Source organism: Cebus imitator, unplaced genomic scaffold (genome assembly GCF_001604975.1).
Source record: "Cebus imitator isolate Cc_AM_T3 unplaced genomic scaffold, Cebus_imitator-1.0 Scaffold30, whole genome shotgun sequence".
Taxonomy (NCBI): Eukaryota; Metazoa; Chordata; class Mammalia; order Primates; family Cebidae; genus Cebus; species Cebus imitator.
The window spans coordinates 9,968,100-9,995,990 of record NW_016107345.1 but is presented as its reverse complement, the minus strand read 5'-3'; the positions used below and the strand labels follow the sequence as shown (position 1 = coordinate 9,995,990).

Sequence of the window (27,891 nt, the reverse complement as noted above, 5' to 3'; positions counted from 1 at the left end):
GGGAACTTTATAAAAGTGTCAGTTGCTGAACTTGTCCCTCAGTTTCCTTATCTCTAATGGAAATTATAATGGAAACTACCGAACAGGGTTCTTGTGAATTCCAAATATATTTAATAAATATAAGAACAGCTCCTGACACGGTTAGTGCTTAACAAATGTGATCTATTGTTATTTTTAATGTGTGCTCCACGAGAGGGCGTGCCGGATTTGAAACACCTTGTCATCTCCCAAAGAGCCTAGCACCGTACACCTAGCAGGCGCTCACTATATCTTTGGGGGATGATTTATAAAAGGAAGAGTGTTCTAACCTCAGCCTCCACTGCAGGGGGCGTCCGAGTGTAGAACGTTCGTTCGTAGGCCGGAACCCAAAGCTCCAGACGCTGCGACGCCGGAGCCTCTAGGCCATAGGACACTGGCGGCGGAAGTGGCGAAGTCGGGATCCGCGCTGCCGGCTGAAATCGTAGGCCAGCGAAGATGCTGCTGGAGTTGTCTGAGGAGCATAAGGAGCACCTGGCCTTCCTGCCTCAAGTGGACAGCGCGGGTCAGGGGGCGCCGGGGCGGTGTTCTGTGGGCTGGGGAGGAGGTCCAAAGGCAGCTCCCGGCACTCAACAGCCTGACTTTCATTGCAGTGGTCGCCGAGTTTGGGAGGATTGCTGTGGAATTCCTGAGGCGCGGCGCAAACCCAAAAATCTACGAAGGCGCCGCCAGTAAGAAGGGGAAGGGGACGGCTCCGCAGGCTGCTAGGATAGTGCGAGCTATTCTCTGTCTCCCGGGAGAGAAGGGGATTGTTGCGACTCCTAGGGTCTTGTTCCCATTGTAGTAGAATAAAACCAGCAGAGCTCTTCAGTCAAGGTGCAAATCCTGCCCGTCGCTTAAGTAGCTGTAAGATTGTTAAAGCTTCTATTAAATCAGTTTTCTCATGGTAAAATGTACATAATACCACCTTACTTTCAGAAATACTGAAAAGAAGTTGGTATAAATATACCAAAGTCTGTGGAATAGCTGGTTCAACTGTAAATATGCAAGTATTTGGTTATCATTATTAATTGTTCAGATATCCGCTTGCTAAAAAAAAAGTGTTGTTTTCCCCCTGGATAAGAGGCAGTCTCTGGGATTAAGTCAATCCCTGTCCAGTTCCTCATCTACAAACTTGAAGGAGCTACATTCAAGAGAAGGGCTACGCACCTGGTATTATCCTCCACAGTTAGCGTTTTGTTATGGTGGAAAATACCAAAGGCATTTGGCTGGGGGTGGAGTGAGAAGGAGAAGGAGCCTCTGACCAACTTACTATTTTTCATGCAGTGTTTGAAAACATGTAATAATGGATAGTGTTTATTTTTACATACAAATATGAACAAGGTAAATACCACAGTAGTAATTTATTTGCTCGTTTTTGGTTTTCTTTCCCAGGAAAACTCAATGTGAGTAGTGACACTGTCCAGCATGGTGTGGAAGGATTAACGTATCTCCTCACTGAGAGCTCAAAGCTCATGGTAAGGGTTTCTCTGGACTCTTTTGTATTGCCTAGACCCTTAAGAAAGGTCTAGGGTACCCTAAATCAAAGTCCTGGCAGGTACCTGTGTATTTTAATAATGTTGTTAATGGTTTATTATTGAGTTTTTGAAGACATATCTAAAAAATAAAAATCATATAACATCATCTACTGACATGACTACCTCTTGCTAGTATGAATAGCTGGTATAGAAGTACTTCTAATTCTGCATGTTGTTAAACAATATATGTATCCTAAGAGGAGAGAGAATATTAATATTGTTTGCATATCAGCAGTATCTGGCTTAATGAAGAATAAGAAAGGAAACTGGGCATCTTAATTATTCCCATTTTATACTTTAATAAAGTACTTTTATGTATCGGTAACTCAGATTTTGGCATGGTGGGCAATGGTTATCTTTAAGGAATAATGTTTCTTTTACTAGACAGAATACATTAGAAGATATCATTCTTTTGTGTATATCAGGTATTTTAGCTAGACAAAGATAAATTTGATGTTCTTTTAAACTCAATTTACTTAGATTTCTGAACTGGATTTTCAAGACTCTGTTTTTGTTCTGGGATTCTCTGAAGAATTAAACAAATTGTTGCTTCAGCTTTATCTGGACAACAGAAAAGAGATCAGAACTATTCTCAGTGAACTGGCACCAAGTCTTCCCAGTTATCATAACCTTGAATGGCGACTAGATGTACAGGTATAGCATTTTAAAAATTAACTTAACATAGAATATAAGAATTATTTTAGGTTTGCGTCCTGTTTATTGTATTCCTTACCACCTTAACTAAGATCCGGTTTGAAACTTTGTTTTTTTAACATTCACTTTTAGGCCATTTCTTTTATTTTCAGCGTGTTCAAATCAGTTTAATTTGCAAAGTTTATAAGAAATTGGTTATTTTTGAAAAGGAAATGATTATGCACATTTTTTAGGTGGTGCCTAGATGTTTAAAAACTTTTCTGTTTGAATATAACAGATGTGGAAAAGTGCACAGGTCAATGTACCGCTCAATGAATTATCACATGGTGCATTTAACTATGACTCATACCCTAGAAGCGTCTTCCTTGCCTCCCTACAATTACTGCCCCTTCCCTCCTTTTCAAAGGTGAAGGCCAGAAGGTATAGGCCAGAAGTGGTGGCTCACACCTATAATCTCAGCACTTGGGGAGGCCAAGGCAAGTGAATCACTTCAGGTCAGGAGTTCGAGACCAGCCTGGCCAACATGGTGAAACCCTGTCGCTACTATGAATACAAAAATTAGCCAGGCGTGGTGGCACCTACATTCTCAAGCTGGTTTCATCCAATTTGAATTCTTAAATAATGCCCATATTCTTGGGATTCCCAAATTTATATCTTTAGCCTAGACCTGTTCTCCCAACTTCAGAGTCATACAGTTGAAGCCTGTTTGACATCTCCACTTTGGTAATTTGATAAGCATTCAAATGCAATATGTCCCAAACTGAATCCCACCTTTCTTACCCACTGCTACAGTTTGGCTCTGTGTCCCCACCCAGATTTCACCTTGAATTGTATTAGTCCCCATGTGTCAAGGGTGGAATCAGGTGGAGATAATTGAATCATGGGAGCAGTTTTCTCCATGCTGTTCTTCTGATAGTGAATGCTTACAAGATCTGATAGTTTTATAAGGGACTACCCCCTTTGTTTGGCATTCAGTCTCTCTCCTGCCGCCCTGTGAAGAGGTGCCTTCTGCCATGATTGTAAGTTTCCTGAGGCCTCCCCAGCCATGTGGAACTGTTGAGTGAATTAAACCTCTTTTCTTTGTAAATTACCCAGTCTCCGTTATTTTTTCACAGCAGTGTGAGAAAGGATTAATATACCTGCTCGTTACTAAAACTGCTCCTTCCGTAGCCTCTCCTGTCTTAGATGCTACATCCATTGTTTGAATCATGAAGGCCAAAAATATTTTTGGGATCATCCTTGACTCTTCTCCTTGACTTTCATCTAGTCCATCTGCAAGTCAGTTTTTAAAAAAGGTATCCATAGTCTGACCACTTCCCTTGTATGATTTGAAAAAAAAAAGTAGGAAATTTCACACCAAAATTATAATTTTTAGCAACTTTTGAAAAATTAGAAGTTCAGGCGCACTAGAGCCACACTCACACGTGGCCTTCATCAGTTGAAGATAGATTGAATTTAAGGTGATGACAGCTTATTTAAGTTGCAGTCTCTACATTAGGTGAGGATGTGGGCCTAGAACTTAGACGCAAAATTATTTCAAATCACAAATGGGAATGATTTTTCTGACATCTGAACTGAATCTCATTGGTTGCTCCTGACTAATAGAAATAAAAGCCAGTGATTAAAGTAAGAGTGGTTTTAGTGAAAACAACCACTAGACACAACACAATGTCACTGAAAGTAACAGCAACATTTAAGAATAGAGGGATCATTGGGGGTATAAGAGTTAAGACAAAAGTCTTAGGATTTGGACAGAGGAAAGATGTATCTGTCATGCTATATCTTCAAATTTTACACTTGGGATAGAGTGGCTGGCATAGAGAATATTCCATTGTCATGAGCATCTTCAGGTACATGCAGATAAACAATAAAAAAGATAACGTCTTATGCCATTAATCCATTCTTGCTTCCATACATCTATTCAGTTACCAGACCATTTATTGAATGTCTGGTGCATGCTAGGCCTTGTGGACTTAGCAGTGAAAGAAAGAGTGCTTGCCTTTAAGTCCCCACAATCTTACGGTAAGAGGGAGACCAAAAAATAAAATTTCATTAGAAATCAGCAATTATAATCAAGTGTGATGAGTGCTTGAATAGGCATGAACACAGGATGTGGTATAAACCAGACTGTAGGCTCCAGGAGGGCAGGTATTGTGTCTTTTTCATTACTGTGTGCCCAGCAAAATGCTGGCATATAATAGGCATTCGGTACGGAATAGAAAGAGTGGGTGGCAGGGGGAGTGGCTTCTTAAATTATTTATCAGATATTTCTTGTACCTCTAACATGTGCCAGGTGTTGTGGATACAGCAAAGAACAAAACACAGTTCGTGCTCTGGGGGACATCATAAGCAGCAAGTCTTGTGGGGTTCATGGGGGAAATGACTGTGGATAAGCCTTTATATTAGGTCCTTTCATGATAACCCAGTGGAGATGTGAGGATGGTCATGTATGTGGCTCAGCAGTAGTTTATCTTATAGGTCTTTACCTCTCTCGTGTGTGCAAGTGTCCCCTGACTTTTGGGGTCCAGTAGGCTTTAACAGTTATTTTTTTGGCTTTATTGATTGGCTTTGAGTTTTTCCATTATGAAGACATTTTTGGAAGTTAAAATTAAGAAATTGAATTTTCTAAAATTAAACTCAAGATAGTTCATTTACGGAGTAAAATCAGTTTGAATCACTGCATTATTGCTAGGACTAGTACGCTTTAAGGTTGAGAGTACACTGAGTGAATGTTGTTACTTATGGAGAAGTGCATTTAAGGCCTAAAAAAGCTACCCAGAACCAATTGAGTTCCTGAGCTTATTTGTTGAAACCATTGCATAGGATTTTAACTGGAGTGGATTCTTCTGCTCAGTGAGAAAGGCATATCAGGTAAGACTAGCTAAATGGCTAGGAAACTAGTAACAAGATACAGCACCTTTCATGTTTAAGTAACTGACTTGTCTCATGGAGACTCTTAGTGATGGACAATTACCACTTAATTATTGTGCTCTTGCTTATGGGAATCAAATTAATCAACATAGCTTAGTGTCTCATAGGAACATTTCCCCAGACTTAATAAACTGCCAACACAATTGATGTCCTTGTTAATAGCATTAGTAATTGAATGAGACTGATGCAGGAGGATGTTCCTTTTAGGGCTGGCTCATTGACAACTACTACTTCAAAGTATTTTATTTTTTGAAACAGAGTCTCAAACAGTTGCCAGGCTGGAGTGCAGTGGCACAATCTCGGCTCACTGCAACCTGCGCCTCCCAGGTTCAAGCGATTCTCCTGCCTCAGCCTCCCAAGTAGCTGGGACTACAGGCACGCACCACCAAGCCCAGCTAAGTTTTGTATTTTTAGTAGAGACGGGGTTTCGCCATGTTGGCCAAGATGGTCTCAATCTCTCAACCTTGTGGTCCCCCCCCTCGGCCTCCCAAAGTGCTGGGATTACAGGTGTAAGCTACTGCGCATGGCCTTCAAAGCATTCTTTTTCTGTCCTGCCCACATGCTATTTGCCCTGAGGCTAAATAGAGAACTGAAATAGGAACTGTAGCTACATGAAACATAATTTATGTATCCTGTTTCCTACTTGATGCTTTTTGCCAGAATACCCTCTTCAGTGCCTTGAGATATGGCCCTTCAAAGTAAACATTGTTAAAATTTTTTTTCTAATTTGCATTGACATATGACATTTTAAAGTTGTTTTTATTGTTGTTATGTTTACAGGGATAAGGATAGAATTTCATTCCCCTTAAAAAATAAGTCCATATTCAGAATTTTGTGGGCTACTGTCCTTTGTCCTATAGTACTGTCATTCAACTTCTTTCTGAGGAAAAATCTTACTAGATGTTTGTTCGGGATGTTATGTAATCTCTTTTCTAGAACTATTAAAGAATAGTATAGATATTTGTAAAGATATTTAGATATGTTGCCTAAAAATTGGAGGATAGTAGCTTTAAGTCTTTCAACAAAAAAGTCATGTCTTCATTACATACCACTCAGTTCCTGTCAGTGCAGTCCCTGTCTGTCAGTGTAGAGGAAAAACAAATATAAACAGAGCATAATTGAATAAATAAGTACTGTTTTCAGTTATATGTATAGTTTGCATATATGTCATAATCTATAATTATCTGTACTACAGAGATTATCTTAAACTGGTACTTCAGCTTGCAAGTACCTATTTTACGTTTAGGACTAGGTCACCCAAAGGGATTGACCTATTGTTTGTAAATTATTTTGGGACATTAAATTTCAGCCTTGGATCAGTATCTTGGGTTCTTTTGGAAGCCCAAGTTACCTAGAATTATTTGGAAGAAGTTATTTGTCAAAATATTTTATGTTATGGAATTAAATTTTTCCTGAAATCTCAGGTTTAGATTTATTATTCACTTGAAAATCTCTTCAGGTTGGAATCTAGTCTTCTTGACATGACTCCACTATTTTTGATGACTTTTTTGCTGTCTCCTAAAACAGGATGTTTCAGGCTCATCTTGTATAGTTTCTCTCCTAGACTTCAAATCAGCTATTGCTTTGGATAGTTCTGGTTCCTTTTAGTGGAGACTCTAAAGACTGAAAGGACCTTCAAGTTGGTCATTGTTTATAGTTTTGGGTTTTTTCTTTTAAAAATATGTCAGTAGTACTTATTTTTTAAATTTTGGTATATATTATACAAATGAAAGGTTATAGATACTCAGTTTAAAGAATAATGATAAAACAAATACCAGTACACCCACCACCAAGCTTAGCAAATAAAACGAATACCTCTGAAGAACTGTACAATCCCTCAGTTGTAACCATCTCCCAGCCACCTGGAGGAAACCATTATCCTGAATTTTCTGTCAATCATTTATTTCTTTTTTTTTTTTTCCCGGTGACAGAGTCTCACTCTGTTGCCCAGGTTGGAGTATAGTGGCGTGATCTCAGCTCACCACAACCTCTGCCTTCCGGGCTCAAGCAATTCTTCTGCCTCAGCCTCCCAAGTAGCTGGCACTGCAGGTATGCACCACCATGCTCAGCTACTTTTTGTATTTTTAGTAGAGACGGGGTTTCACTTTGTTGGCCAGGCTGGTCTTGAACTCCTGACCTCGTGATCCACCTGCCTTGGCCTCCCGAAGTGCTGGGATTATAGGCATAAGCCACTGCGCCCAGCCCCTAATCTTTTCTTTATAGTTTTTTTAAACATAAATTTTGTCACTAAACTGTATATTTTTTAAGCTTGCACATATTCTGTGACTTGCTTTTTTTCATCATTTTCTTTTTAGTTTCTTCTGTGATAACCCATGTTGCTGTAATTCATTTCTTTTCTCTTCTATTGAGTAAGCCATTCATTGTGTGATTATTCTTGGTTTATTCCTTCTGTTGTTAATGAATATTTGAGGTATTTCTAATTTTTAGTTTTTGGAAATACACTATCAGGAATAAATGTATATGTGTAAGACTTTAAGGTATATGCTTAGGAGTAGATTGCTGGTAATGCATATTGTTTTCCAAAGTGGTTTTCTCATCCCTTACAAGCCTTGGATGAGAGTTCCCATTACTGCCACTTGCAGTGCTTGGTATAGACAGGTTTTTAATTTTTGCTAGTCAGATATTTGTAAAATGGTATTTCATGTGGTTTACTGGCTATTATCCTGATGATTAATAAAGTTGAACATATTTTTCTATGTTTATTCATTTGTCTTCTGTAAAATGAATAAAAATTCATTTATTAAAATTCATATAAAAATTTAGATCTTCTATAAAAATTTAGATCTTTGTATTTTTATCTTGAGTTTTGAGATTTTTTCTTATTAAATCAGAGGAGTTCATCACACATTCTGGATACTAATCTTTTTTTGGTTATATGTGTGTTGCAAAATATCTTCTCTTGGTTTATGACTTGTTTTTTCACCATCTTTAGGTATCCTTTGAAGAAAATTGATTTTTAATGTAGTTAAGTTTATCAGTTTTATCTTAATGGTTTAAACCTTTTATATCATGTTTAAGAAATCTTTCCATACCATAAAATTGTTTTTATATTCTTATTATTTTCTTTTCAAAGATTTTAAAGTTTACTTTTCATTTTGAAGTCTATAATTCATCTGAAGATTAATTTTGTATATGGTTTAAGATAATTATAAATAATATATTCCACATGGTTATTAAATAGTTACTGTGCTCTTCTTTCCTTTAAAATCAAGCTTGCAAGTAGAAGTCTCAGGCAACAGATTAAACCAGCAGTGACTATAAAGCTACACCTTAATCAAAATGGAGATCACAACACCAAAGTTCTACAAACAGACCCAGCCACTCTGCTCCATTTGGTTCAACAACTGGAACAAGCATTGGAAGAGGTGAAGACAAACCACTGTAGGAGAGTTGTTCGCAACATCAAGTAGTGCCAATTTTAAGGTTTGAATCCCTTTGAATCACTTATGAATTGATGATATATAGCGATTACTTTTCAAAATTATTTTTTTATTAATTGATGATGATAAATACATCTAGACTCCTCAGTATCTATTCCAAGATACTGAGGTCATCATCAGAAGCTAAAGTAAAGTTCCTTTCTTGGTGCTAACTGTGGTCGTCTTGACAGATTAAGATGTATTTTATATTTTAAGTCTCATGCTCTAACAATGGAATTATTGAGTGAGTGGCCATTATTTTGTATTTTAAATATGATAATAGGATTGAATCAGCTAGAAATGAATCTATATCTTCTGTATATATGAATGACTATCCTGGCTTTGCTACTTCTTTTGACTGCTTAACTGTATTATTTTCCTCTTTATTGATAAAATTTGAAAATAAAATTCATAGTGTAATACTATTACTATGCAGAATTTTCTAAACAGTTCAGTATTTTTGACTTTTAAAACACCCCACAATGTTAGTAGCCACAGAATATTGAACATCAATATGATGTTTAATGCTATATTGTTGCAGGTAGTTTATTCATTTTTCTTTGTGAAGATGATAAGTATTTACCATATTGCCTAAGTTTGAGTGATCATGGTTAACTGGCTTAAATGGTACTCAAATTTGTGTAGTCATATATTGTGTCAAGGACTAATTTCTTCCACCATACCCAAAGCATCTAAGAGACACACTGTCATTTACAGTTTCTTTTTTGAGATGGAGTCTTGCTTTGTCACCAGGATGGAGTACAGTGGCATGATCTTGGCTCACTGCCACGTCTGCTTCCTGAGTTCAAGTGATTCTCCCGCCTTAGCCTCCCAAGTAGCTGGGATTACCGGCGTGTGCCACCACTACACCCGGCTAATTTTTGCACTTTTAGTAGAGACAGGGTTTCACCATGTTTGCCAGGATGGTCTTGATCTCTTGACCTCGTAATCGGCCCGCCTCAGCCTCCCAAAGTGCTGGGATTACAGTCCTGAGCCACTGTGCCCGGCCCTGTCATAAATAATGGATGCAGAGAAATATAATCAATTCCTGATTGTCCCAGATACAAATTATAGTCACTTTTTAAAATTTGAATAAACTATGATGAGGGAAGAAAGGCCATGCTTACTACATTATAAACAAATGTCCCTTCTCCCTTACAAACTTGATTTATGTTTTTTTTTATTTTTTAGTAAGGAACCAAAAACTTTTGGCCTGAAAAACTCAGGTGCTGATTTGTCAGGTTAGCCTGAGAGATTGCGGAGACACAGAGGCTGACTTAGGGAAAAGAATTGTATGGAAGGGTGGAAATGAGGGTTCAGTCTTAACTGTATCTAAGGTCTTATCCTGAGAGTCTTACCTTTATGGAATAACCTAGAAAGGGCTGTAGAGGCAACCAGATTCTAAACTGCACTCCAGACTTTGTCAATACTTTACTTCCTAAGAATTAGGGATTTTCAGGTCAGTGATACCATGTTGCAATCTCTTTAGAGAAGAGAGAGCCTAGCAGGGAATAGGCCAGTGGAAGAAAAGCATACTTGAAATGGCTCCGGCATCTAGGCTAGCCTTTTCCTATAGGTGTATGTTCTACAGTTGTAAAAAAAAAAAAAGAACAAAAACAAAACAAAAAAACAAAAAACTATATTAGATGTCAGCAAACTATAATCTGAAATAATTTTTAATTATAGTGACAACTTGATTAGTGAAGCTGTCATATATTCAACCTCACAAACAAAGGGGATGCTTTATCTATTACATGGATTAGTAGAATATGTCATTGGTTTTAAAAGCAACATGCCTGCAAAGCTTATATAATAAAAAAAAATACCTCTGTGAAGCCTTTTATTTGTCCACATTCAATGGAAGATAAACATGGCTGACCTCAGCCAAGACTGAAACAATAACCCTTTGTCTCCTCAGAACAACCTATCTCCCATCTCTGTGCCCACTGTTCTTACCCCAATTAAAACAAGAAAACATGTGCTAATTTTTTTTTAATTTTTATCAACTTCCCTTGTCCTCCTTTCACTGTACTCCATTATTCCTTCTGTGATGTTCTACCTTCTTCACTTTTTGGGACCAGGGTGAGTTGGGAGCAGTTTGCCTACCTTCTTTTAGAATCTAGAGCTCGTCTTTTAGTACAAGCCATTGAATGAGCTTTTTCCTTTTTTTTGCACAAACATTCCACATCCATGTGGACTCCCCTCTGTTGTTTGTTTTATATAACATTTAATATTTGTTATAGCTTGCATATGAACATAATTTTCTGTAGCGATAGTCACTGTTTTACTCTCCAGTATAACCCATAGTTTCTTGACTCTGAGTAATGCACCTCTATATCTAAATTTCTCTTGGAGCATTTTGGATTATGAGTGTGCTGATTTTTCAAGAGTGGCTGGTGCATGTTTAGACTTAAATGTCATATCCTTCATGTCTCAAAGCCAAAATAATAACTTCTCATCTCAGAACAGGGCTGTGAGCACATGCCAATGTATGTGTCACAAAGTCTACATATGTTACATTCCTTGGAAGTCTCCTTAAATGTTTCACAAAATGTCAACAAGCTTATTTTGTTATTGATGTTTCTGAGATTGGTCCCATTTAAGACAGTAAACAGGAAAGGTAGTAAAGATGCTATAAGAAGATGCTGTATCTGGAGAATTGAAAAATGAGAATCTGACATGGTTTGAAAAATCATGAAGGCTGTGTATAAAGGATGCATGTGTAGGAGCCCTTAAAATTCATAACAGTATGTGTCCTTTTAGCATTTTAATCTTATGAAAAGGTTAAGAGGTAAGTCTTCAGGGTTGGACAAAAGATTTGAATTTAGGTTCTGTAGCTTATTATGGATGCTTGATAAATTCTCCAAGCCTTTTATTTGTTTAATCTCTAAAATAGGAATATAGGATTACCTACTACATTGGCTTATAAGGACTAAATGAGACCATGTATATTGAATGTTTAACATAGTACCAGGCTTTACAAAGAACTCAATAAATGTTTACCATTATTAAAATAGTTTTATAGACTGAAGACCCCATTATTTTATAATACTGAATTACGTGCTGTATACTCTGCTAAAGAAACTGGGAAAAAATGTTAACTGGTTGTTTCTGGGTGGCAGAATTATGGCTGTTTCTTTTTCTTTTTAATTTCTATAGTAAGTTTGAACGACTTTCATAATATTTAGAAAAAATACTAAAGAGAAGAAAAAAGATAAGAGAATTTAAATATATTTTAGTAGATATTTTTATCCAAATTTTAATTCTTAGAATGATAAACACATAGTTTACCAGAAAGCTCAGCTGTTCAAAACTACTGAGTACCCAAAGGACTCAGGTAAACAGGCTGAGGGTTTTACATAGAGAGTGCTCTAGATCTAGTTTCATTTTTCTGTCTTTTTTCTTCTACATGTTAGTGAAGGAAACATGGGAATCTTATCTAAGCCATTTCTCCTTTTCTAGGTAATACTACATCTAAATGGAGAATTGTCTGTGTTGTTTTTCATCTCAAATGAAAACATAGTACTTTGTAGTTTTTCACCTCCCTTATGGTCAGAAAGTTCTGCTATATTAAAGTCCTCCTGGTATAATTTACTCAGTCTTCTCTGTACTTATATGAATTTGATTAAATCTCTTCTTACCTTTCTAGAGTTTCCATAATCATAGAGTACTCTCACATCTTTCTTCCACCAACAGTAGAAAATATTTTGGTGGAAATGTTAGGATACTACATTGCCTCTAACTTAAATATGTTCACTTTTAAAATCATCATGACTGTTATGTTCAAACTTAAATACTTAGAACAAATGAATGTAATTCCACCATTAATGTGATTAGTTCAGTGAGCGTTATAAATTTTGAAAGTAATGTTTGAATTATAAAAGCTGAAAAAGCCCATTATTTTTCAGCTTTTAAAACATTCTGTAAAGATCAGAAAAATACTTTATGGCACTAAAGTGTATAGTTAATGATTTGATCACTGAGTAGTAATGGCTCTTTGTTCTAGATTTTTATAGCTCCTCTCTACCCAGGAACTTAGACTATAACTTAAGTATGCATAACAGCCTCGAGTCCATAAGTTTTGACATACCGTAATGGGGAAACATAGAAAAAAACAATTTTAGGCCGGGCACAGTGGCTAATGCCTGTAATCCTGGCACTTTGGGAGGCCAAGGCGGGTGGATCATGAGGTCAGGAGTTTGAGACTAGCCTGGCCAATATGGTGAAACCCTGTCTCTACTAAAGTACAAAAATTAGCCAGGCGTGGTAGCATACACCTATGGACCCAGCTACTCAGAAGGCTGAGAAAGGAGAATCGCTTGAACCCATGAGGCGAAGGTTTCAGTAAGCCAAGATCGCACCACTGCTCTCTAGCCTGGGTGAAAGAGTGAGACTTTGTCTCAAAAAATAATAAGAATAACAGTAATTTTATATCCTTAATGGGCTGAAAGTAAACGGGAATATCAATAATACAAATATCTAGGTTAATGTACTCTAAAACTTGGCTTTTACTTGAGTTGTTGCCATTCTAAACCCAAGCAACTTTCTAATAAGATGAACTCCTTTTTATAATTATAGTGTAAATTATGTTATCATTAGAAATTTTATTAATTATGTGACCATCAGAGTGAGAGACTGTGCTCTTTAATTGTGCTTGAGCATAAGTTGACATTTTTTAGTTGTAAAGACTACACTTTTCATTTTTTTCTCTTGCAGTTATCATATCCTCTGTTGCAGAAGAGTCTGCCCAGCAACCAAAAAGGGAAATAACACAAAAAAAGATTTTTGCCTTTTCTCACCAACCATATGAGGCCTTTTAACTTTTTAAATTTTTTTACTCTGCTCTGTTAACAGTGAGCTACTATAAACTATCCACTTATGCATGGCATTATATTGATAACAAAACACATTTTGAAACCTCTTCTGGCTTTTCTACATGGTACAGATTCAGTTTTGTTAAATAGTAAGTGCTTAGAGTGATCCATATTGTGTGTTGAACAAAGGATAAAGTTCTAATCTCAGAATTTAGAATCGTCTTAGGCCAGTCCATCCTCTAAAACAGTTTAATCTATAAGCTCATTAGGCTGCAGAAAGGAATCTCCTGAGGGAGTTATTCTGAAGAAGGGAAGCTCCTCTGGTTTTGCGTCTGCTAGAATTGTTTTTCCTTGTAACTCTACCTTCTTCTGGAAGGCAGAAATCTAACACGATTCAATGGCTACAGCTGTAGCAGTGTGCAGAGGAAAGGTTAAATCATTATTGAATACTGAAGAATACTTTGAAATTATCCTTACTCTTTTTCCATTGAAGTGGGGTCCCCTGAGGTAACCAGAGGTGTGATGGGAAAAGCAAATCAAGTTCTTTTTTACCTGCATGCCAATGTTGTGATTGTCGTAAGTCCAATGAGAAGTAGATGCCTGTGGTTTTTTAGGAATGTGCTTAGTTCACAGAACGAAAAGGGTTCTCAGTTAACTCAAAGACTAAAAACACACAGATTAAAATTCAGAGAATGAGGAAAAGAAAATCCAGGGAAGTCTGAGTTTCATTGGAGCAAGTATAGATGATTAGGATATGATTTCCTGGCATGGTCTGAAAACTGTATTCTTTCATTCCAAATAAATAAAAAATTCTTACAATGCTCAAGCGAGTTTAAGTGCTGCACCATAATAAAATGGCTTGATTTTGCAGCTGAGACTTGGCACAATTCATAGACTAAAAGAAGAGCTTAAGAAAAGCTGCAGGCAATTTTTTTTTTTTAGTATCCCGGGGGAAAATGAGCCATTCCCCATGTACTTTTCAAAAAGGCAAAAATTATTTATCTCCTGGAATGAGCAATGTAATTAAAACCTTTTTTTTTCCCCTATGTTTAGTCTTTCAAGAATATAATTACTGGGTATTCTTTTCTATACTTGTTTCATCCACTCTTTGTTTTTGCCAAGAGATAAATACTAAATTCCGTGCCTTTCTTAGGCCCTTAAAACAATTTATTTTCATGCCAAACCTCTCATTAAGCCTCCTCCCTTTCTTTTAAGAAATTATTTTTTATTGAGATATAATTCACATAAAATTTACCCTTTCAAAATGTACAATTCAGTGGCTTTTAGGATGTTCACAAAATTGTGTAACCATTAGCACTATCTGATTACAGAACATTTTCATCATACCCAAAAGAAACCTGTAATTATTAGCAGTCACTCTTCATTTTCCCTTCTTCTGGCAACCACTAATCTACTTTCAGTGGATTTGCCTATTCTGGATGTTTCATATAAGTGGAATTATATACCATATGCTCTTTTGTGTCTGGCATCTTTCACTTAGCATGATGTTTTCAAGGTTCATCCATGTTGTAGCATGTATCAGTATTTCATATCCTTTATGACTGAATAAGCATTCTGTGGATACTCCTTTTCAGAATATTTTAAACAAGCCTTTTTCTTGGTCTTACTGTGATTATAATCTGTTGCAGTTTATTTTATGTTCATAAAAGAACTTCTAACAGATTTAGTAATATATTTTCTATAATTACGGTTTTTTATAATTATCTTCCCAGTGTGGTGGCTCAGGCTTGTAATCCCAGAACTTTGGGAGGCCAAGGCAGACAGATCACTTGAGGCAAGGAGTTCGAGACCAGCCTGGCCAACATGGTGAAACCCTGACTCTACTAAAAATATAAAAAATTAACTGGGTGTGGAGGCAGGCGCTTGTAAACCCAACTAATTGGGAAGCTGAGGTAGGAGAATCGCTTGAACCCAGGAGGTGGGAGTTGCTGTGAGCTGAGATCATGCCATTGCACTCCGGCCTGGGCAACAAGAGTGAAACTCCATCTCAAAAGAAAAAATAGAATTATCTTCCCAGATACAAGTTGGAAGCATCGGAGAGCAACCTCTTCTTAGCCAATTATTAGAAGAGTTGTTTTCCAGTGGATTGTGTTTTGTTTTTAGCCTTATTCAAAAGTTATACCAGCTATGAAGTTAGAAGAATTATTGAAGAGATTTAGCTAAAATCAGCTGTAAAGAAAATTAGACCAGTTTTACAGTCAGTCTCCATATCTCAGTTTCACATACACGTATTCAGCCAACCACAGATCAAAGGTATTCAGAAATATAAAGCTATAACAATAAAAATAATACAAACACTTTAAAATATAGTGTAACAACTATTTACATGTCATTTACATTAGATATTACAAGTAGTCTAGAAATGACTTCAAGTATAGGGAAGGATGTGCATAGGTTATGTGTGAACACAATGCTCCTTGACTTATGATAGGTTTACCTTTAGAAATTTTATTTTTCTTGCTTGCTTTTTTTTTTTTTTGAGAAAAAGTCTTGCTCTGTCGCCCAGGCTGGAGTGCAATGGCACGATCTCGACTCACTGCAACTTCCGCCTCCCTGATTCAAGCGATTCTCCTGTCTCTGCCTCCTGAGTAGCTGGGATTACAGGTGTGCACCACCACACCTGGCTAATTTTTTGTATCTTTAATAGAGACGGGGTTTCTCCATGTTGGCCAGGCTGGTCTCAAACTCCTGACCTCAGGTGATCCACCCACCTCAGCCTCCCAAAGTGCTGGGATTACAGACGTGAGCCACTGTGCCTGGCCCATCTTTTCAATATTTTTCTATTTATGATGGGTTTATCCGGATGTGGTCCCCTCATAAAGACCATATTAAATGTGTGTATTACCATCCTAAAGTCAAAAAATCGCAAGTTGAACAATTGAAAGTTGAGGACTTTCTGTACTACACCGTTTTATGTAAGGGACTTGAACATCCACAGATTTTGGTATCTTCAGGAGTCCTGGAACCAGTCCCCTGTGGATACCAGGGGAAAACTGTATATCTTTTTAATTTTGACTTAAAAGATTTCCTACTAAAATGAGAGATGTTCTGTGGACATTTGGCAGACTTAGAAAAGATAGGAAAACAACTAAGGATTTATGTCTTCCTATAGGCATCTAGTGTTTTTCAAATTAGAAAGGTAAAAACCATTAAAAATTTATTTGTCTATATTGGAATGGAGAAAAGGGCATTTGCTGTTCCACAAGTCCATGTCTCAGAATATTCTAAACTAATTTTGAAATAGCCACATCAGGAGATCTTTAGGACTCTGCTCCCCAGATGATGCAGCTGCTTCAGCCACTGACTTCCAAGGCTCATAAGCTATTGGAGGAAATGGAAAGGTACATAGACATCATCAGTTCAGAGTGCGTTAGGCAGATGAAGAGCTACAACAAATAAGGAGTTCTGCATTTATAAGAGAGGGACCCATTAGTTTTCACTAGGGACATCAAGAAGATGCATTTTTTTAACTGATCATTTTGCTGTTTTGATTACACCCAAGTTTACATGTGTGGAATATTCTCTTCTAAGTTGGCTATAGTTTAATGGGACTGTCAGACATGGGGCCATGCTATCTGGTATCCATACTGAGGCTATAAATCTCTCCTGGAACTCTGAAATCCTCGAACTTAAAGAGAATGGTTGACACAGATTCATTTTAGTGGCCTGGCCAGGTGTTTGATGGCCTGTTACACAGCCTCATGGATCTGCTCCTATTCTTGTCCTTTATGGACCAGGTCTTAGGTCTGTCTCTTGATTCTGCAGAGTAACTAATGCATTTCTAATAAATTCATTCTCTGCTTAGGTTATGGTCTTAGGGTCTAACCCTAAATCCTATCAAGTGTAACAATACAATTACATTAATTTTATAAAATTGCTTACATTATTACACAAATGGAATTTTTGTAAAATAGCTCTGCAAATTGTCGTGTATCTAAAAGTTATTTTTTTAGGATAAGCATATATATTGGCTGCAACAAACTTATAAAGATCTCACGGTGTGATTAGGGAGACAAGATTCAAAATACACAACATTAATGACCATTTTTCTTTAATGCAATAGTCCTATTTGCTTTCTGTACCTTCTCTATCATATCTATAAATTCTTATCTCTGTAAAACTCAATAATCTGGTGGTTTCACTGTAATTCAGTATTAATATATTACAGTCTGCTTACAGAAATAAGATTAAAAAACAGCTGGACATGAGGGCTCACACCTGTTATCCCAGTGCTTTTGGGAGGCTGAGGCAGGAGGATTGATTGAGGCCAGGAGTTGGAGACCAGCCTCAGCAACATAGCGAGACCCCATCTCTACAAAAAGTCAAAAATTAGCCAGGTGTGGTGGCGTGTGCCTGTAGTCCCAACTACTTGGGAGGCTGATATGGGAGGATCACTTGAGCCCAGGAGATTGAGGCTGCAGTGAGCAGTGATTGTGCCACTGCACTTCAGCCTGGGTGACAGAATGAGACCTTGTTTCAAAGAAAAAGCAAGAAGATAAAACATTAAATAATCATTGAATGAAACAGTGCCTAGAATAGTACCTGGCACAGAGTAGTTAAATTAATGAACAAGTGAATGAGTAAATAAGAGTGATGAGTGAATAGTACATGCAATATACTCTGTGCATGGGCTGCTGAGCTCTACAGGAGAACATAAGCAAAACCACAGAGATTATCAAGTTTATACATTCATTGTCATCGATCTCAATTAAACCCTTAACACTGGCTGTCTTTCAGTTTCCCTAGTCAGCTGTCTCCCACTTTCAACAACTATTTCAAAACTTCTCCACTTGCCTTAAACCACCAGTCAACCCAGCACCCCTTCTCATTCTTGGTAGATGACTCCTTCCTTCTTCACAGAACAAACAGAGGTGACCAGACAGGAATTCTCCCCTCTTTTGGTCACCAAGTTTACAATTCTCCCTGTTCCCTGCCCTAATAGTCCTTTTCCTCTCCCATTCCAGTAGAAAAGCCATTCCTCACATTTCTGGATCCCATTCTTTTCTGACACTTTTGTGACTTTTACTTATTCATCTTCCTGATTTCTTATGTTAAAAAGTAAGTATTTTCAAGTCTATTTCATCTCAATGTCCTTTGATTCACATCCCTGTTCAGTTACCACACACCTTCCCTATTGTCTATTTCAGTAACTCCTTGAAAAAATTCACCTGCCTTTCCAAACCAATCTTGGTAACATTTTCAGGAACTTCCATGTTGCTAAATCCAATGCATACTTTTCAATCCTCATTTTAATGTACCCATCTCCATCCTTTGTTTTTTTATTTTCTTTTTTTTCCTTCTAGTGTTCTCCCCTACCCTACTATGTTCTTTTTTGTCACTCTGCTATTTTGCATCCTACAACTCTAGCACTGTATTATTATTCTTTGCAGGACTCTATTCTATGCTCCTGTTAGTAGTAAGTGTTCCCCAGAGCTTCATCCTAAGCCATTTCTCCCCACACATTTATGCTAGGTAATTTGGCTTATTCCCTAGGCTTTAATTAACATCGGTTTGCTGATAACTATCAACTATAGATGTTTGGCCCATATTGCTTTCCTGAGTTTGAGACAGATGTACCTACCACATACCTGCACTTAAATGTCCAACAGGTACTTCATACTCAAAATAAATGAAATTCGGCAGAAGTGTCATTCTTTCCTTTTTGCTATAGGCCCAAGTGCTTGCTGCCAACATGGGCAAATTCATGAAACCTGGGAAGGTGGTGCTTGTCCTGGCTGGATGCTACTCTGGACGCAAAGCTGTCATCATGAACATTGATGATGGCACCTCAGATCGCCCCTGTAGCCTCACTCTGGTGGCTGGAATTGACCACTAACCCTGTAAAGTGATAGCTGCCATGTGCAAGAAGAAGATCGCCAACAGGTCAAAGATCAAGTCTTTTATGAAAGTTTATAACTACAATCACCTAATGCCCACAAGGTACTCTGTGGATATCCTCCTGGACAAAACTGTCGTCAATAAGGATGTCTTCAGAGATCCTGCTCTTAAATGCAAGGCCTGACAAGAGGCCAAGGTCAAGTTTGAAGAGAGATACAAAATAGGCAAGAACAAGTGGTTCTTCCAGAAGCTGCGGTTTTAGATGCTTTGTTTTGGTCATTAAAAAATAAAAATAAAAATAAATAAATAAACAAAATTCATCTTCTCTTACAAACTTGCTCTTCTTCCAGTGTTTTTTATTTATGAAATGGTATCACCATTCACTCACTCACTCAAACCAGAGACGTATGTCACTCTTTGCTTCTCTCTGACTTCTTACCACAGCTGGTCAATTCCCAAGTTCTATCAATTCTACCTTCCTAAATATACCTTGAATTAGTTCACTTCTGTTCATTGCCCCCATGCTCATTGGTCCACTATTGTCTCTTGTAAGAGCTAGTGTATCTGCCTGCAGTTAACTGGTCTCCCTGATTTCCTCTTATCAAACCCCCCATACTCCACAGTGCATTCCCATTCCTTGCCCAGAGTCAGAATTGTCTTCCAAACAGAAATCATATTATTTGAATGCTGAAAACTCTTCAGTTGATTTACATTGCCTTTTTAATAAAATTCAAACTTCTAATATAACTTATAAAGTCTTTCATAATCTTGCTCCTGCCTTGATCTCCAATCTCCAGCCTCGTTTCTTTCTTTCTTTCTTTCTTTTTTTTTTTTTGAGGCAGAGTCTTGCTTTGTTGCCCAGGCTGGAGTGCAATGGCGCCATCTCAGCTCACTGCAACCTCTGCCTCCTAGATTCAAGTGATTCTCCTGTCTCAGCTTTCCGAGTAGCTGGGATTACAAGCACATGCCACCATGCACAGCTAATTTTTATATTTTTAGTAGAGACAGAGTTTCACCATGTTGGCGAGGTCCAGCCTTATTTCTCTAGTATTCTCTCCTCCCCACTATGTTCTTTTAGTTCCCTCACTTCTATGACATTGAATTCAAAGCTTCTGTCTGGGCCCTCCTCCGTCATCTACCAAATTAACCCATGCATTCTTCCGGTTTTAGCTTAAACTTTCTTTGCTCCAGGAGGTTAGGAGTCCCCTGCTCTGTGCATGCACATAGTGCTTTATGCTGCCTTATCATAGGTGCATTAGGTTTTGCTGTAATTAATAGGTTAATTTTCTATTTTTTGTGAACTATAACAACTGCTTTTCTTGTTTTCTCTGTATTCTGCATCTGTCACTATGTCTGGTATATGGTAAGTTCCTATTAAATGTTGAAGGGTGAAAGGGAGTGAGAGAGAAAGGATTATAATAGGGAGTAAGTACAAAATTTGCATACATTTTGCTTTTCTGTCACACAAGTATGGTTTGCATTAACCTCACAAATTACATGTCAGCCTTTTTTGTTCTTTACTGTAAAGACATATTTAGGACATGCTGTCTGCAGATCCCACTGAATGGACAGAACAAGATCCTTAGACCAGTGGTTCTCAGCCAATGCCACTCACTGAAATTACTTGAGAATTTTTAAAAATTCTGATTCCTGAATACCGACTTTATAGATTCTGGTTTAATTGGCCTGATATCTGTTAAAGCTCTCCACATGATTCTGATGTGCAGCAAAAGTTAAGAACATGACAGTTTTACTACAGCCACTTCTCTATGACTTGCTTCACTGACTGATACTCCTCAAGCTGGTCGAAGAACAAGAAAATCAAACAGTCCAGATTCAACAGAACCCTGATCCACCCACTAGTGCTTTCAATTACAACTAAAAATGGCTGGAACAATTAAAAAAGTTTGTTGGTACCAATAACTATCAAGTCCAGAAGTAGTGTTGGTTCCTGTAAACATGATCCAGTGGCCTAGAGACGATCCCAATGCCCCCAGTATCTTTCCTGTCTGTTGGCTTTCTCCTAATTTAGACTCTTCTCATGGCCACAGATGGCTACTAAAGGTACCTGGAAAATGAGCCCATCTTTGTCATTAACATTATTAGAAAAATCTTTCAGACTCACTTTGGTTGGACTGGTTTAGGCTACCAACTAATTGCTGTGTTTGAGGGGTTGGAATGTAATAGAATAGGAGTGGAGTCCTCTTCCCAGGAGACACAGCAATCCCCAAATGAAAATGGGATCCTTTAGAAAAAAAGAAGTGAGAAAAATCAATGCTGAGACCATCAATGTCTGATTTACCCATACAGTGGTTTCAGCTGGCTGCAGAATTTGGTCACAAAACTGTAGCACTACTTTATAGTAGTACTGTGTACGTAGTACAGTACTATAAAGTACATACTTTATAAGTAACCCAGATTTCTACATCAATTCCCACAGTTAATGAGTACTAAAAAACTAAATGTGATTATATTAATCATAACACTGTTTTGTGAGAACATGAGAACAGAAAATTGTTTTGGATTCTGCAAACTTATGTTGCCTCACGTATGGCTTTTGTTCAGTGTCTCAGTAAACAAAGTTTTCTTGCCTCATTTTGAAAAATGAAAAATCTTAGATTCTCCAGAAAGAGTCTGATTTGTAGATACCCACCCTGCCCCTTACCCCCAGCTGAGTCACCAGCCAGGAACATTTTGTTGAGGTTTATTTTTTATAATTTTGTTATGAATCCAGTAGAGTTTTAAATTTCCCCCCAAATATTGTTGAATTATAATATTGAATATGCCTTTTCTAATCATATATGCTAAAAGAAAATACCCACCCCCCCCCCACACACACACACACTCCCCTAAATGCTTCTTCCAGCCTGGCTGCAGTGGCTCACACCTGTAATACAAGCACTTCAGGAGGCTGAGGAGGGCAGATCACGAGGTCAGGAGTTAAAGACCAGCCTGAACAACATGGTGAAACCCTGTCTGTACTAAAAATACAAAAATTAGCTGGGCATAGTGGCGTGCACCTGAAATCCCAGCTACTCAGGAGGCTGAGGCAGGAGAATCACTTGAACCTGGGAGGTGGAGGTTGCAGTGAACCAAGATCACACCATTGCTCTGCATTCTTTCCTCTGTGTATCCTCCAGAGAATGGCAACCCTCCCTAGTTGAAAACTGTTGTAGAACTTGCTGTCACCAAATACCCTTCTGGTTATAATTTGCCTTCTTAAGGTTCCCATATACAGAAAACGTGCTGACTAGCAAACTTGGATTTGGAGCTTGCTTATAGTTATGTTTCCCATTGCAAGTTAATTGGCATTCATCGGCCCTTAGAGTCCCATTGTGTCTATGTGTGCTAACATTTAAGTTTCTGAGTTAATAAAGCTGAGTACCACATTCTAGAACAAAGCCCCTCCCATAAATCTCACTAGGACCAGAGGTGCTATCCCGTCCTGGTGACTAGCTGGTCATTCTCCAAGCCACCCTCACCAGACTCCTTTTCCTCCAATTCTACTAGCATAATCATTTTTCAAAAAAAAGAGAGTCATAAAATTGCATAGGTAGAATTTCTTTTACTATCTGGAAATGCAAGATGGCACACATCTTTAGAAATATTGAAAGGAGAACAAGACATTTAGGTTGCTGTAATCCTAGGGTTGATTATGAGAAGTTCCCCTGAAGCGAGTGCTTGTGAGGAAGAACTCAGTAGCTAGAATGCAAACTTTGAGTGAATATTGGCCCTAAAAATCTCTGTTATGTGTGGTGGAAGGAAAGAAGCTTGTTAAGAGAGTAGAGACTAAATTCACCCATAGGCCTGCAAGTTCTATTATTCCACAAAACCACAAAGATGAATTTTGTAGTGATGCAAACATCAAGGATAAAGCCTTTTTATTTTATTGTTTTAGACGGCCTTTTTATTTTTTTATTTTTTATTTTGTTGCCCAGACTGGAGTACTTGGAGTACACAAGTTCATGGCTCACTGTAGCCTCGAACTTGTGGGCTCAAGTGATCCTCCCACCACAGCCTCCAAGAAGCTAGGACTACAGGCATGTGCCACCATGCCTTACTAATTTTTAAATATTTTGTAGAGATGAGGGCTTGCTATGCTGCCCAGGCTGGTCTTAAACTCCTGATTTCAAGTAATCCCCCTGACTTGGCCTTCCAAAGCACTGGGATTATAGGTGTGAGCCACTGTGCCTGGCCAAAGAGTAAAGCCTTTGCAGATATGTTGTTGTTTTGTTTTTAACTATAGAATATCTCAGACTTATACAAAAGTAGATAGAATAGTATAATGAACCCTCATGTACACATCACTTAGTTTCAATGATAATCGACTAGTGTCAAATATTGTTGCCTCAAAATCCCCACCCACTTTGCTCAGTGCCCCACTTTTATGTAATTATGAGTCAAATCTCAGGCATCATTTCTGAGATGGAGATTGTTTAGTTGAAGAGCAATCTTATTCTGGCTGGTAATATGAAAATGATCACTGTGGTAGAAGACTTGCATTTCTTCAGATTACAGGTTCCTTGTGGTTAGGCTGCACTATCCCAGTACAATTTCAATTGTTCTTAGGTGCATGTGATACTTGGTGTTAATTGAGGGGATTGTTCATAGGAGAATAAGAGCAAGTCTGAAGACCCCGGAAAAGGTGTGCAGGCCAGATTATTACCTTAAACTTTAGAGAGCTGGCCTGGATTTGGCTGGATGTGACACATACTGGGCCATGGAAGACCCTTACTACTACAGAATAAGGAGACACTTATTCTAAAACTGGAGAACCCAGAGGTGCATGCCATGGCTTGCAAATATTGTTACATCAAAGTAATCCTTTTTCTACTTGGGAGGCTGAAGCAGGAGGATTGCTTGAACTTGGAAGGTGGAGATTTCATTGAGCTAAGATGGCACCACTGCACTCCAGGCTGGGCAACAGAGCAAGACTCCATCTCAAAAACAGAAAACAAAAAAACCCCTGAAGAACCCACACTGTGCAAAATGTCCTGAATCCTGACTTCCTTTTGGGTCAAATCACACTTTCCTGAATGACAAAGTCAAGTCATCCCCTGAAAGGAGTGGACATTCCCATTGTCATTTGGAAGTAGACAGACTTTGACTGAATTAAAACATACTCTTTTCTTATGACCTGGGAGAATTCAGGAGTCCAGATTCCAGTTAAAAAAAAACAGGCTCAGGCTGGGCACGGTGGCTTATACCTGTAATCCCAGCACTTTGGGAGGCCAAGGCAGGCGGATCACCTGAGGTCGGGAGTTCAAGACTAGCCTGATCAACATGGAGAAACTACATCTTTACTAAAAATACAATAAATTAGCCAGGCATTGTGATGCATGCCTGTAATCCCAGCTACTCAGGAGGCTGAGGCAGGAGAATCACTTGAACCCAGGAGGCAGAGGTTGCAGTGAGCAGAGATTGCGCCATTGCACTCCAGCCTAGGCAACAAGAGCGAAACTTCGTCTCAAAAGAAAAGAAAAGAAAAACATGCTCAAGTACCACCAGGAGAACTGGACCTTGCCATGGGAGTTAGGCAGAGAGGGTCCAGGATCTGGCCTGAACCTCCAGATATGCTGAAAAGCCGGCTAGTCCTGAGGTTACATGAGGTTATTTACTCAGAGGCTTGCCCCTGGGAGCTAACCATCATGATCCCGTGGGAAAGTCAAATGTTCCCAAGGAGTCCTAAAGTTATTTGCGAGGAGAACCTAGTAAAAATCTAGACTTCTTGTTGCACCATAGGTAGGATGAAAGTAAAAGAAATGTACCTTCATAATAATCTCCAAGCCCCTTTGAATCCTGAGCTAATAAATAAATGTAATAAATAAATATTAACATTATATATATATTTGATGTGAAAAGCCAATTTCTAGAGGAATACATAAGAAATTCCTAATAGGGTTTCATCTGAGATGGGACCAGGGAGGGTGGTCAAGATTTTTACCCTCTACTTTGTACTTTTCTATACATTAAAAAAGTGCATTTATTATTTATATAATACAAATAAATAAGATACAAATGTGTTTACATATAATGTGTCAGCATATCCCAACTGAGCTAAAAAGTTTTTGCCACATTAGGAATTAAATGGTAGAGAAAAATAGCATTTTAAAAATATTAGCCGAGGCCAGGAGCGGTGGCTCATGCCTGAAATCCCAGCACTTTGGGAGGCCAAGGCAGGGGCAGATCACGAGGTCAGGAGTTCGAGACCAGCCTGACCAGTGTGGTGAAACCCCACCTCTACTTTAAAAAATGCAAAAATTAGCTGGTCGTGGTGGCGAACACCTGTAATCCCAGCTACTCGGGAGGCTGAGGCAGGAGAATTGCTTGAACCTGGGAGGTGACGGTTGCAGTGAGCCGAGATCATGCTACTGCACTCCAGCCTGGACAACAGAGTGAGACTCTGTCTCAAAAGAAAAAAAAAATTCACCCCAGAGTGGTTTACATGTCAAGTTTCTTCAAAATTTTCCTTCTGAAATTTTCCTGTTTTGTTTAAAGACTAAATATAGCTTTCTTGCTGAGCTATAAGCTATGAAATAATTTTAGTATTTTCCCAGGCCTCCACCATTACTAACAATATTAATTTCTTGCGTATAGCATTAGAGCAGGGTTCTCATCCCTGGCTTGCACATTCAGAAGCCTGGCCCCAAAGTAAGTAAACCTGAAATGGGCTCACCTGAGCCCATCTCTTTTCTCAATTTGAAAAACTTCATAGGTGATTGATTGTGATGTACAGCCAGAGCTAATGTTCAGCATTAGAAAAACTGGGGAGAATGTTTCAGGGAACAGTGCTAGAGTACTCGACCAATCTCCTATGCTAGTTGATGGGTTCATCCCAGAGATTTTCCATGAATGAGCAAATAGCAGAACAAAACATAAATTGAATCCTGCCAAGGAATCATGAACACCTTTATAGTTTAAAATATACTTGTTAAAAGGTTTTTTAAATTAGTTGTCCAATTCATTCCAATTTGTCTTTTGACTCCCTTAGTACTTTTCCTTTTTGCTTTTCATGTAAATCCAATGCTGTGTGAAAAAAGAGAAGGGAGGAGAGAGAAGAAAATGTGCTGAAGCAGGTATTTTTAGAGCAGGTTTTTGGAATATTTTGGAGTTAGCATTAATTCACTTCAAAGGGGCAGAAAAATATTTAGAGGTAGCATGAGGTTAGTATGAAAATGTTGGTGGTACCTCTAATTCTGTTGCTCATTCTCCAGGATTTAGAACAGGCATGTTTCCTTCATGTGGAATGAAACTAATTGGACATTAATTCAAAATGCCCTCATGAAAAAAACAAAAACAAATAAAATTGCCCTTTGTGTCTGGTTGCCTCAATAGAACAACAAAAAAATGATGGGACTGGAAGCTTTCCCAGTATTACATTTCTATGTATATGTGGAAGAGAACCATGGCTACAAAAACCAGGTATGGCTTAGGAAAAAGGAGAATCTACCTTTTAGAGTAGGGGTTCTTAACATAAGGTCTTTAGAAGGTTTCAAGCTGTCCGTGAACCTCCTGAAATCACATATAAAATGGTGTGTGTGCCTTTTTTTCTAGGGTTATGGTCCATGGCTTTCATCAAATTCTCAAACCATTGGAAAGGATTAAAAACTGCCTTTAAAAAAAAAGAGTCTGGGGGGTAGGGTGGAGGGTATAAAAATTATTCAAGTTAGGAATATTAAAAAGAGGGCCCATTAATTTAGTCAAATCAATATTATGTGAATCCTAATATTAATTCACATTGATTCTTGGAGCTGGAGCAGAAGGCAGAAAATCACATCATTTGAAGCCAGGCATTGGGAGGAAAGACAGGAAAGGGATGGGCAAGAAATTATAGGCTGAAATTGAGGTGAAGGAGCAGGTAGTTGGTAATTGTTGAAGCCAGGTGATGAGTGCATAGGGATTCACTGTATCATTCTCTTTACTTCTGTTTAGGTTTGAAATTTTTCACAATAAAAAGTTTTTTAAAATAAGGGGCCCCAGAGAGAATTCCTAGAAGGTGGCAGGGCAGGGAAAACAGGAACCTATCTTACCACCTAGACAATAATTTTACTAGTAGAATCTGTCTAACGTACGTATTTTGGAACTGTGGAGTCTGTTGAAGGATTATAAGTTCCAGAGCTTGGGCAATAACTGTGGTTAATTTTCATCAATTTGTGCTGTAAGCACAGTAGCAGCTAACCACCCTTCAGACACGTGTCAGGCAGCTGTGCACATGCCCCTGGAGCAACCTGTACAAAGCCTGTGGGAGCCAGGGTGGCTGAAAAGGACCCTGTCCTCCAAATGTCTAGGATCTGTGCTCTCATTGCTGATTGCTGATTCTGATCACAGAGCTGCAAAGCGGCAGGTTTTGTTGCTGCACCTTACCCCATTGTTGCAAGGCCCTCCATCTCTGGATGAAGCGACTCTCAGGGAGTATAAAGGGGAAACACCTTTTACCCTTCATTTTTTCCCCTTTTGTGAGCTAGATATTGAAGACTAGAACATTAAAAAGCAACCACATGTATGTGATTGGAATTAGAAAATCATTATGTATGCCCAGGGAAAGGTGAAGGCTCAAAAAAATATATGAGAAGATCTTAACTTTATACTTCTGGCTGATCCACACCAATAGACAGCCTACAACCAAAAAAAAAAAAAAAA

At 38.3% G+C, this 27,891-nt stretch overlaps 1 protein-coding gene and 1 pseudogene across 4 annotated transcripts; both read left to right on the top strand.

The window, feature by feature from the left end:
• Positions 1-398: 398 nt before the first annotated feature.
• COMMD2 (COMM domain containing 2) lies at positions 399-21,205 on the top strand. 4 transcript variants are annotated; one of them, XR_001823641.2, is made up of 6 exons: positions 399-541; positions 630-707; positions 1,411-1,493; positions 2,034-2,207; positions 8,372-8,753; positions 21,194-21,205. XR_001823641.2 is itself a non-coding variant. In XM_017523836.2 (6 exons), exons 1-5 carry the CDS (start codon positions 475-477, stop codon positions 8,567-8,569), a joined length of 600 nt encoding a protein of 199 aa, XP_017379325.1. In that variant the 5' UTR covers positions 399-474; the 3' UTR covers positions 8,570-8,582; positions 19,085-19,544. The 4 variants fall into 4 exon arrangements, 3 of the variants coding, with proteins under 3 accessions (XP_017379325.1, XP_017379326.1, XP_017379324.1); XM_017523836.2 differs by lacking the exon at positions 21,194-21,205 and adding an exon at positions 19,085-19,544 and having other exon boundaries at positions 8,372-8,582; XM_017523837.2 differs by lacking the exon at positions 21,194-21,205 and adding an exon at positions 13,295-13,498 and having other exon boundaries at positions 8,372-8,582.
• On the top strand, positions 19,086-19,588 carry LOC108300879 (annotated as a pseudogene).
• Positions 21,206-27,891: the final 6,686 nt, after the last annotated feature.